Here is a 12,534-nt window from a genome sequence, read left to right as displayed (position 1 = left end):
AATAAAATAACTAAAAGGTCTAAAATAAGGGAATGGTGAGCTGGAAGCATATAATGGTGGAAATGAAACTATACTAAAACCAAACTGAAATTAGTAAACAAATTAAAAGCTGAAAATGATAAATGAAAACAAATTAAACCCAACTTTTTTAATACCCATTTGATAGTGTGGAGACAAAAAGCTACTGTGAATAAAACATATAGACAATGCATCTCCAAAGCATGTCACATTTTTTCTGTTTTGTAAGATCTATTTGAGTGGGGTCGACAGCAGTCAACTTTTTTTTTTCATTTTTGTTGGCTCTTTGATCATCTTAATTCTTATCTTAAGCGGCCAAATTTTGACTCAAGAACATATATGGATATATAATTTAGGATTCAAAGAACCAAAAAATACTATGAAAATATTTTAAGAAGATTTTATTAGAAAAATAGAGTTATCCAAAGATATTTCCTGAAATTAACTTCTTAATTAACTAGTACTTTTAGGATACTCGTTAACAATGGCTATAGGTAGATAATATTAGTTTTTGAGTCGTGATATTACTCCATATCCTTGTTTTATGCCTAAACCAAAAGCTGTTAGCATCAAATTCTATACTATATATCACAGTACAGATTTAACTAAAATGTGTTAACAAAATTGTTTTTTCACAAGATTCAATCATTCATGACTCAGGAACTTATGCATTTCCTTGTTTTGGCCTCTAGGTATTCTTGACCTTCATGTTGCCTTATGACCATGTTGCTGTCACTCTTTCTCTCTCTCTCACACCAACAATAATTTAAGTGATGATGGGTTTTGGGGACCGACTGCCTCTCTTTATAAACAGATCATTTTTCTACTGAGATTAGTAGCTTTTTAAATTAAAAGTAATTATTTAAAAGAATATTAAGTTAAAAAAAATTTTGGGAGCTGTTTTCCAGGAGCATGTCTGCTGGAAAATGGAATTCAATCACTGAACCAATCATGTTTATGTAAGTTTCACAGGAGAAAGAGGTTTTGCTTTCTAACTCCTTTTACCCATCATGTTAAAAGCCTGTAATCAACTTTGCTTATAACCATCGTCTGTCTCTCCTCCTTAACATTTGTGCATCTGTTTATATTTAGGATGTAAAATCCTACTACTATCTTTTTGATTTGGGTTGCTTTATGTCTACTTTTTATGTGAAGAGGAAAGGTGGTGTGAAAATGGGAAATAAGTCTGTTTTTTGAAGACAGCAAGAAATTATTTTATGAAGAAAAATTCATAATTGAATAAGAATTGTTTTTTCTTTTATTTTCTCAAAGAGTAATAAGACTAAAAAGAGAACAAAAGAAAAGACAGAAAGTGCAACGTCATAAACAAGCCTGTTGGCTTGGGTTTTGTATGAGTGGAGTGCTTCTCAGGAATCTCTTCTCATCCACATTTTTCTCTCTCACTCTCTCTCTTACATCTCCCTTTCTCATGTTTTTTCAGTTCTCGTTTACATACTTATACAGTAATTTTTTTTTTTTGTGTTCAGTTTGTAAGTTTTTGTGTGGCGTTTGTTCAATGATCTTCTTGTGTTATTTTCATTTTACAACATCATCTATCTTTTGTTTATAGCTTCAATTCAAGTTTCAAGAACTTGCTGAAATTAAAAGCAAATAAAAAAAACACTAGAAGAATTATCAGGAAGATACTGAGAAATTGGGATTTATTAGTAAGGAAGGAAGAAACTGAAATAAGCTACTCTTCTTGCATTGTTATTAATTATTTTCCCATTTATATTAGCCTTTCTAAATTAGGGTTCATTTATAAGTAGATCTCAGGACATTCTGTCATATATTATAAAGTTGATATATATGTATAAGAGGGCTATAGGCTTTGTCATCAAGTCAATCTTGTATAGTTTGTATCATCATCACAAAATCCAGTAATTGAATATATATATATATATATATATATATGCGGGGAGAGATGATGAAAGGTTTGGTTGTGGATGAGAGTATGTCCAATTTGACTTCAACATCTGGAGAGGTAAGTGCTTCAGGTACCAGATTTGAGACTGGCACACTGTACCCACGACAGTCTTTAGCTCCAACAAGTCAAGCACCACCACCAAAGAGGAAGAGAAGTCTACCAGGCAACCCAGGTTATTTTTTCAGATCAAATTAAAGCAAATTAATGAAATACTCTCAGTTACTACTACTTGGTGGTCATTATGCCTGATTACTTTCTTTTTCATTTTTTTAACATATGGGTTTCAATTTTTTTCCCCCTTTGGGTGGATTTTATATATGAATTATCAGACCCAGATGCAGAAGTCATAGCTTTGTCTCCCAAGACACTGTTGGCAACAAATAGATTTATATGTGAGATCTGTAACAAAGGGTTTCAGAGAGATCAGAATCTTCAGCTTCATAGAAGAGGACATAACTTGCCATGGAAACTAAAGCAAAGGACAAACAAGGAGGTGATCAGAAAGAAGGTATATGTGTGCCCAGAGACAACATGTGTACACCATGACCCGTCTAGGGCTCTTGGAGACCTCACGGGTGTCAAGAAGCACTTTTCCAGAAAGCATGGTGAGAAGAAGTGGAAATGTGAAAGGTGTTCAAAGCGTTATGCTGTTCAATCAGACCGGAAAGCTCACTCCAAAATTTGTGGCACAAAAGAGTATAGATGCGACTGTGGAACCCTTTTCTCCAGGTACCAAAAGAGGAACAAGTAACATCTTTATATATAATTAAGTCGCTTCAACACATGCTAATTAATTTAACAAGTTCAGATATCATAAAGTTAATCTAACTAAATCCTCGATCTCCATTTGATCTCTCTTCACTTTTCTGCATGCACATAGCGTCAGCTTGTGGTGTGTAACTGTTTGTGAGAGACATATATGGGAGGCATAAATAGCAGTATATCAGGTTCACATGATTTACCAAGCAGAATGGATTTCAATTTTATCCTTACCTTCCCATGATTTGCCATTCAAGAGCAGTAAGTTAGTAACCTTGCCTCGTATCCATTAAAAAATTTTTAATACTACTGTAGTGAATGAATAGGAACCTCGTGGAGCACAATACAGAAAGGGGCCGGTGAGAGAGTGGCTTAGATTGTTTAAGAAACAATTTTCTAAAGGCCAACCACAGAGTGCTGATCTTAGATTAGGAAATTAGTACTAACTTTTAACGGTTAATTTTGCTATGTCTTTTGTCCACGGGGAAGAAAAAACAATGAGAATACAAAAAGTTGACGTGAGAAAGAGTACTATTACACTGTCTATCTGGACCTTGATAAGTTACTCTTTTTGTTTTCTTCTGCTTGTTTTTGTGGTTTCAGGAGAGACAGTTTCCTCACGCATAGAGCGTTTTGCGATGCTTTAGCTGAGGAGAGTGTAAGAGCAATTACAGCTGCAAACCCACTACTTCTCTCCTCACAGCAACCTGGCTCTTCAGTTTCACATTTGACCAATCTGCAACCCCAACTCCATAGCCATGCCCTCCATGCTCTATCAATGAAAAAAGAAGATTATCATTTTAATGCTGCTAGAGTACCAGCAGACAGCATTCCACCGTGGTTAGCTTGCCCAGGTGTAGGGGCTGGGCCTGGTCCCCCCTCTATAAACCTTTCATCATCGCCATTACTTTTAGGCCACCCACTGTCACAGAACGAAAACCCTAGCCAAAACCCTAGTTCTAATACACTTCCTCCATTCCAGGCCCCCACAGCTTCTCCACACATGTCTGCAACTGCACTCCTACAAAAAGCAGCTCAAATGGGTGTGACAATGAGCAAACCACCCTTACAATCACCTATAACCATGCAAAGACCTCGTCAACACCAGGCTTACATGTCTGGAACCACTGGTTTCAGTGGTTCCGCATCTTTTGCCTCGTCTGCAGCTGGTTCTGGTCTGGGTTTGTCCGCACATGAAGAGCTTGGAAGTGGGTTTCCCCATGGGTTGGCATCTTTTGGGAATAAAGCTGCTGTCACCTCTGGTTTCATGGAACAGGTAGCTGCAACAAATAGTACTGCTGGTGCTGGAGCCGGTCTAGCCGGAGCAACTCCTAATTCTCCCCTCCATGATATGATGAGTTCTTTATCTTCTCCCAGTGGGTTTGACGGGTCTTCATCTTTTGAACAGTCTTTCAATGGGACATGGAACACAAAAGGAAACAGCATTAATTTTCAAGATCATCTCTCAAAAACAACAGAATCCCAATTAAGCAGAAGTGATCATGGAGGTAGAGGAAGTGGTAGTGCTAGTAGTAACATAGGAGGGAATGATGGACTGACAAGAGATTTCCTGGGCCTTAAAGCTTTTCCTCGTAGAGATTTCTCCAACTTAGCTGCGCTTAATCGTATAAACAACTCTTCTTCAGCATATGGACAACAAAACCAGCTCAGTCAAACACCATGGCAAGGTTAGATTGTGGTTAAGTCCATAGCTGTGCTCAAGTTATTTCCCAATCTGTTTCCATCGAAAGATCGGAAAATTGGAGATCTACCACTGCAGCCAACTATTTCCGGGGTATTAATCTTTTAAGTTGCATCAAACCGATACTGAATATACAGTTCTCCCCAGTATTACCTTCATAGTTTGAAGTCCGTTCTTTCAATTTTCATAATTTTATAATTTTGATTACAGTTCAATTATTTTATAGCAGCTACTTTCACATCCGTTCATCTATATATAAGTATTAAAAAATTCAGCAACCAGTATAATAAAGCATTATTTTATTGCTTCAAGTGTTCAACATGCATTTCTTGTATTTAAATTTTTTTTTTAACCTTAATTCTGAGTAGTGCCCAAAAATACTGATCAAAATAACATTCGAAGGGTTATTGAATAGAATGAATAATATATTATAGTTATAGCATAAAGCAAAGTGATCAAATGCAATCTAATTTATGATCAACTAATCCTTTGGAAATCTAGTAAGGAATATTTCAAATTGTCTAAAGTATAATTATAAGTGCACTTTTTACGTGTATCCCTGGAATATAAATATAAATAAAAAAAATACTATATACATTCATTTCACATATTCACATAATATAAGTTTCAAAATTTTACTATAAATAATGACTTAAACTACTTTTTTTTTAATGAGTTTGGGAATAGGAAAGAGTTGCAAATCATCAACTTATAAATGATTAATCAATGTCGTCAACTCTAAATGATCAAATCTTTCACAAAGTTAAAATATATAAAATAAAAGACAAAGCAGATTAATGGATAGAAATAAAGTGAAGGAAATATTACGTAATTAGAGAGGTTAATTTCCATAAATTTATCAGGTTTATACATGTTGAATGAGTCTTCATACAATTGCCATGATCATGACAATTGTTAGCCCCTTGGACTTAATACTACATGTCTATAATTTCCCCTTCCAATTAGAGGTTTATGCTGCTTTTTGGTTATATGCTTGAAACAAAGCATGACTGTGGAACAAGATTTAAGTACTGCTACAAACCCTACCACCAAAAAAACTAAAAAGAAATGGTGTAAAATGCAAAGAAATTTTGGTGGAACAGTGCCTGGATGTTGTCTGCTTGCCTGGCCTCGGATGCCATTTGTCTGTAAAACAATAAAAAAAAAAAGATGCCTTTGGCTTTGACACCTTCATGGCTAAAAGCAGTTTAAAATCCCGAGGAGAATTGAGTCTACTAAGTACTAACATATGTATGTCTTCCCCTGGTTACGGAGCAATAGCAGGGGCCCTTCTCTTTCAAAAACATAATACAAAATTTCTCAAAAAAAAAAAAAAAAAGGAAGAAGGTTTATAATTAATGACCGTTAGGCTTCAACAAAAGCCCAAACTATGACGTTAGGCTCGAGACCAGCCTGTAGTTTGATTTACCCCTTAAACATTAATGGCCGACCCAAAACTTTCTCAAAATTGTAGAGTCTAAGATTTATTTGCAATTATCTTGTTTCTCCTTTTATAATATTAAGAAATTTAACCAGCAAACCGAATACTTAACATGATAATAATTACATTTGTCCATTACAGGTGCATTTCTACTGAAAAAATAAAATTTAAATATTTTCTTTCTTTTAAGTAAAATAAATTTTCGTGAATACTAATTGACTATTTATTTATAAAATAAATAATATAAATGTTAGTTGAAAAAAATGTTGTATTATAAGAGATAAGGATATTATTGAATTCCATCATTACTCTAACAACTCTATATAAAATCACATAATAATATTAATAAAAATAAGAAAAAGGAAATTAATAGAAAATTCAAAATTTTGGTAATTCAAATAATTTAAATAAAAATTTATAAATTAATAATAACACATATCTCTTAAGATATAATAAAAAATTAAAAGATGAATATGTAATATCTAATTTTTTTAATGGTGCTGCAATTAAAAAATTTGACTACATGAAAAATGAATTTTTAGAATTTATACAATTAACAAAAGTTATCTCCTAATCTCCATTTGACTATACATATCAATATTGTATTTAAAAATAATTATAAAGGCAATTGAGGGAAAGGAGAAAGCATGGAGAAAGAAAGGAGAGATAAAAAAGGAAGATTCTAGAACAACAGGATCTAAAAATTTCATACTTACATTTTGTTTTTTTTTTTTTTTTTTTTTTTTGTCTTGCTTTTCCCTTTATCAAACTATTATGGATAACCCTAAAAAAATGGCCTATGAAGGAATCCTTTTCAGGATAGGCAATCTTCTCCTTGACATTTTATCTATCGTGAATAAGGATTTCTTGAAAAAGTACGATTATAACATTTGATTTCATTGTTTTTGTTAGTCGATGAGAAAATACCTACCTATGTGAGCAAATTTTGTTTTTGTTTTCACGATCTAAAAATTTGTTTTTGTTTTCTTATTTTAATATGAAACCTGATCAACTACAACTATGATTGTTATTTATGGTAGTATCATTTATTTATTTATAATTAATGCTATTTATAGATTTTATTTTATTTTAGATTTTTTATTGAGGAATTTTATATGGAATTTCTTCTTTTTTTTTTTTTTTTGGTTTTTCTTGCATGCATTTGGGTTTGGTTTTTTTGGTACAGATTGAAACCAATCAATAATTTATGCTGATTTTTTCTTGATTTAAATGAATAGGGAAGGATATGCTTAACTCGAGATTTGTTATGTCTTTTTGGTTTTTAGTTTGTGTAAAATATTTGTTGCGAGGTCTGTATATTGTTTTGAATGTATTTTTTTTAGAAGATTTTGTCTTTATATGTTAGTACTCGTGTGGAATAACCTTTATGTTGATCTTGATTTTGGATTTTGCCAAGTTAAAAAACTTTTAAATCACCTCAAAAGTATTTATATTAATGAGCCAGTTTTAATTAAGAGTGGTCAGCAACACATTATAGAAGTTAAACCTCAAGTTAGTCTACATATTTATTTGGATACCAGTGTCTGTCATTATTCTTAAGTCTTTATATTACATGAATTACCTTATTGCACGAGTTAACAGAACACTCAGATGTTATGATAGTCATAACGTATAAATCGTAAATCTATCGCTAATCCTAATATTAAGAGTCGTTGTCAATTTTTTTTGTTTAAGTGCAATTAATCACCTAATTAAATCTGTCTCATTTTAAAAAGAAAATTTAAGTTTGACTCGGGGTATCTTTAAAAGGTAGATTCTAATCTACGAAACCAAATCCAGGTCTAAAAGTATAGTTACGTGTTATGAAGATTATAATACTTTCATAACATCCATCCAAATGATAGTACCTGTTTGTTTCATGTTGTTTAAGCCTTAAAATGTGTTTGTAATTTTACAATTAAATTTAACATTGAAAATTAGTTTTAAAGTTACTCCAATCGTTTAATAGTAATTTAAGATAATTTTTTCTCCTAAAAAAATTTATAAACACTTGTGTTTCACTTTGAAGATGTTCCGTTATTAGATTCATTAATGAGTTTTTTTCAAGAAATTAATTTTGAAAACAATTAATAGAATTCTTCAATCATTTAATAGAATTTTATATTAAAAACATTTTATGAAAATAAAAAAGCCAATTAAATCTTTTAATAATTTGTTAAAATTTAACTCAGAAATTTAAGTCTACCAATCTTTTGGTAGGGTTGAAAAATTATTATTATTATTATTATTATTATTATTATTATTATTATTATTTTAAAATTTATTAAGTACTCCAATAATTTAGTAGTACTTAACTCGAAATTTGAATCTTCAAATAGTTTAGTATGATTAAAAATAATTTATTATTTATTTATGTATTATAAAAATTTTTAATCGTTTGGTATAATTTATAATTTGAGATTTAAATTTCTAATCATTTGATATGAAAATAATTGTTTTTTTATAAAGAAATTTGTTATATAAAATTTTTTAATCATTTGGTAAAATTTATAACTTAAAATTTAAAATCCTTCAATCATTTGGTAGGATTAAAATTTATTTTTATTTTATTATTTTATTTTAAAATTTTTGTTATGAAAAATTTCAATAATTTGATAAAATTCATAATTTAAAAATTCTTAAAACCATGAGAAATATTTTATTAGTTTGGTAGGATTTATATATTTATTTTTTAAACATTATTTTTAAAAAATCAATTAAAATAAATAAAATGTACATTACTAAAATAAATAAAAATAAACAAGAAAAATAAAGAAAAACCAATAAAAAAACATTAAAATAAATTTTGAAAAAAATAAAAAGTGAAAAAATAAAATTACTGCAATAAAAATAGCTCCACTTGACTCGATAGCTAAAGAAAGAGTGGATTGTAGAAATAAAAAATTGACCAGATCAGCTTGAAAAGTAGCTCGGTTCGACTCAAACACTAGTTGCTGAAAAGCAAGTCACCAAATCGGGTGCGCTACAATTCAGGTAGAATCGTGACAAAACAAGCGGATCTTTAGTCTTTTTATAAACTTTAAAACAATCATATTTCTTTCCTATATAAAAGCTAAATCTTTTTTTTTTTTTTCAAAATCCTTTTCTTCTCTTTTATCTCTATTCTTTAGCATCTCTCTCTAGCTAGAATCAATTAGGAGCCATCGAATTTAGCAAAGAGTATTGAAACTGAGGAAATTATCAGAAGTTGATCGAAATTTTCGTCAGATTCTGGAATTTTAAAAAAATTCTTAAAAAAAAAAAAATTCAACAATTTCCCCTTTGATTATGACTTCCTAAACACATTTAACCAAGAATCTTTCCTAGAAAAAACTATTCAAATCCTCCAAAACTTAAAAAAAAAAAAAAGCTACATGAAATCTCCTCCTAAAAAAATTGCTATCCAACCTTCTAACTATTTTGTGCTTCTATGATTGCTTCCTAATTGTTGATATTGTGTGTGTTCTTTTTTGTGTCGATTATCAGCCTATTTATAAGGCTAGAATTTTTTAGATTTGATAAGGATTATAAGTTTGATAAAGATTAAATTTTATGATAAAACACTTTAAATCAGCTTAATCTAATCCCCTAAAAATGCCTTGGATTATCTAAAAAGGAAATACATACATTCTTAGCCGAATCATTTTCAATTTTCCTCATTTTATTTTCTCCTTTTTTTTTTAGTTTTTTCAGATAAGCAAAAATAATAAAATAAGTGAGATAAAGTAAAAATGAAGATAAGAATAAAAATAAAATAAAATAACAATAAAAATAAAATAAAGATAAATGAATTAAATAAAGAATAAAAATAAAGACAAATACAAAATTAAATATAAAATAAATATAAAGATAAAGATAGTAAATAAATAAAAAATATAAAATTAGATTTTTGAGCTCAAAACTAAGTTAGACCCAATTGGTTTAGATTCCGGACTAAATAGACTATCTATAATGATAATACAGGGAGGGATCACAGCTTGCAATTGCAAACTTGTGTTGATTTAGTGAACAATTGTCCTTATCTTTCTTTTTTGTTGCTAAGAGATTTTAAGCTACATGACCATTTTCTCCTTTTGAGATTGTTTGATTTCAAGTATGATATGATAATTATTTTTGTTGATTTTAATATGGTTTTACAAAGTGTATTGAGGGGTTATAATGGCAAGTTTATGTCTTATGGTCAAATAGGCACTAGAAAAACTTTTATGCTTGACCGATTTGGTAAAGATGATGCATCTGCACGTGGTATTATGGTTAGAACTCTAGAGGACATAGTGGCCCATATATCCATTACTTTTGACACTGTGGAAGTCTTTTATTTGCAAGTAAGATTCATATTGCATTCTTTTGTTTCTTGGGGAATGTTAGTTTATAGGCACCTATGTTATGGTTCTAAATTAAATTAAGTACTATTGAGGTGTGTTTTCTTCCACAACCAATAGCTATATATTAGTTTGAGATATATTTATTATTGGATGCTTTATCTCATCGATAGGCATGGTTTTGTTTGTTGTTTTGACCTTTGAGTTGAATTTTAGCAGGATGAAAGTCATGCAGAAGGAAAACAAAAAAAATATGGTGATATAGGAATTTATATGTAACTAGGAATTTGTATTCGCATCAGAACTCAAACATAATTGTATGGTATATGTAACTATAAATTTTGAATTGATATTGTTGTGGTTTGCACGAATCTGTTGATTTTAAAATTATTTAGAAAATTTTGGGATGAATGTTGAAGTTAAGATTTGATCATTTTTTTTTTTGTTTTAACTTTTGAGTCATTCTGATTTTTTTGCAGATTTGCGATTTGGTTTAGATTATGGGTTTTGCATTTTTGTTTTATGTATTTTTTTCACTTCTCTTTCCCTTTTGTATGCATTTATTTCTGATGAAGCGAATGTAAGGCACATATTTCATTTTCAAGCTTAGAATTCTGATGCGCCGTTGAGAAAAGATTTAATGTACCATCTGATATATTTAATACAGCATCACCAGCTAACTTCTCCTTAGGAGAATTAATATTTGAATCAAGAGTTATCAAACACTTGGCAGAAGATGCACCAGCAGAGATTATTTGTTTCTGAGAATCAGGATGAGCTTTAAATAAGGCCAAAAAGTTGATCTCTTTCTAAATGCTCTGACACATCTATAGCTCTGGCACTTGGTTTCGTTACAGTTGAGCCCTAGGATCCATTTTCTGCACCTGGATGATCAAGTTGCAATGAATTATTTTCTTTTATGATCAAACTTGGGGGTAATCCAGAGTGCATATGGCCATCATTTATTTTCCCAGCATCTATATTCAACTGAAAACAACTTTTCATTTGTTTACTACTTTCCCAGAGCCCAAGCTCCTTCTGAAAAGTCTGAGACTTGCTGTGGGACATGTTCCAGCATATAGAAACCTCACTTTTCAATTTCTCAATCTACTTTGATGGTTTGAATTTAAATCAACGTAAAGGTTAATCCCCTCTTCTAAACTGACATGAAACTGAAAAGACGAAGGAGAAATAGTTAGAGCATTTATGAAGGAAAGACATTCTCATTAAAACATGCAGCAACATTTGTGTCTTTATGTTCAATTTGGGGCATATCATTCATCCTTCTGTCTCTTGTGAGACTCAAATAATTTATATTGAAGCATAGTGTTGGGAACTCTTTATTCTTAAAATCATTGTCATTACACTGAGTAACAAAACGAGACTGTGGTCTTTGCTGGGAAAAAATAAAACCACCACCATAACCATCTAGCATTAACAGATCGTTAGATACAAGTTTTAATTCTTGAAAGAAAACAATTCAGCATTGAAGGTTCAAGCATCCACATCTTTCTGCCAGCATACATTTTACATAAATGCAATCACAGATTAAAGATATTTATGCGTTCATTCTTTTGCTGGTAGTCACAAACTACAATAACAAGTCAATTTTTTGTCCTTTTATCATTATGTCATAATTACTTCAAATAATTATTTTATTATTTGGAATTAAACATTCGCTACTGCAAATATGAAGAATTGATACTATCGTGTTTTGTAAGAATGATCTTGAAGTCATTTTGGAATTTTTGGGGTGATCGTTGAAATTAAAGTTTCATCATTCCTTTTTTGACTTTGTTTTGGCATTTCAGTCATTTTGATTTTTTTGCTGATTTGGGATTAGATTTATATTCTGGGTTTTGCATTTTTGTTTTATGTATTTTTTCACTTCTCTTTCCCTTTTGCATGCATTGATCATTTCTGATAAAGCGAATGTGAGGTTATCCCTTTTGCATGCATTCATTTCCTTCATATAGACGAATCAAATTATTTTGTAACATACGAAAAAAACAAAAGCAAAGGTAAAGATCACCAAAACGACAAATCCTTTAGCTTCTTCTTCTCTTCATCTTCATAGCTGTAATCTCTCTCTTTTTTCACCCAGTTGGAGTTACCGACTTAAGAGTTTTTCTATTGTGTTTTTTTTTTTGTCCTCATGTTTAAAATGCTGGAATCTTGAAAAACCTTGGCAAAATAAATATTGAACTTTTACCCATTTGTAATGAAAACCCTTTTTTTTTTTTGTTATCTGGGTTTTCTTTATTTTTGTTTACTAATTGAGTTTTTCTTTTTCTTTTTTTTTTTTGGATTCAGTGCTAGATGGCTTTGTTGCGAGTCCTTCAGAGCCTTTGGCTCCAAAAACTCC

At 30.6% G+C, this 12,534-nt stretch overlaps 1 protein-coding gene across 1 annotated transcript; it reads left to right on the top strand.

Moving 5' to 3' along the window:
* Positions 1-1,259: 1,259 nt before the first annotated feature.
* On the top strand, positions 1,260-4,711 carry LOC111286013 (protein indeterminate-domain 7-like). The gene is made up of 3 exons (XM_089762997.1): positions 1,260-2,117; positions 2,275-2,674; positions 3,308-4,711. Exons 1-3 carry the CDS (start codon positions 1,931-1,933, stop codon positions 4,395-4,397), a joined length of 1,677 nt encoding a protein of 558 aa, XP_089619123.1. The 5' UTR covers positions 1,260-1,930; the 3' UTR covers positions 4,398-4,711.
* The last annotated feature ends 7,823 nt before the right edge of the window (positions 4,712-12,534 follow it).

This window comes from Durio zibethinus, chromosome 6 (genome assembly GCF_047325235.1).
Source record: "Durio zibethinus cultivar Kanyao isolate XHJ-2024 chromosome 6, ASM4732523v1, whole genome shotgun sequence".
Lineage (NCBI taxonomy): Eukaryota > Viridiplantae > Streptophyta > Magnoliopsida > Malvales > Malvaceae > Durio > Durio zibethinus.
The sequence above is the reverse complement of the archived record's forward strand: the minus strand, read 5'-3'. Positions and strand labels throughout refer to the sequence as shown.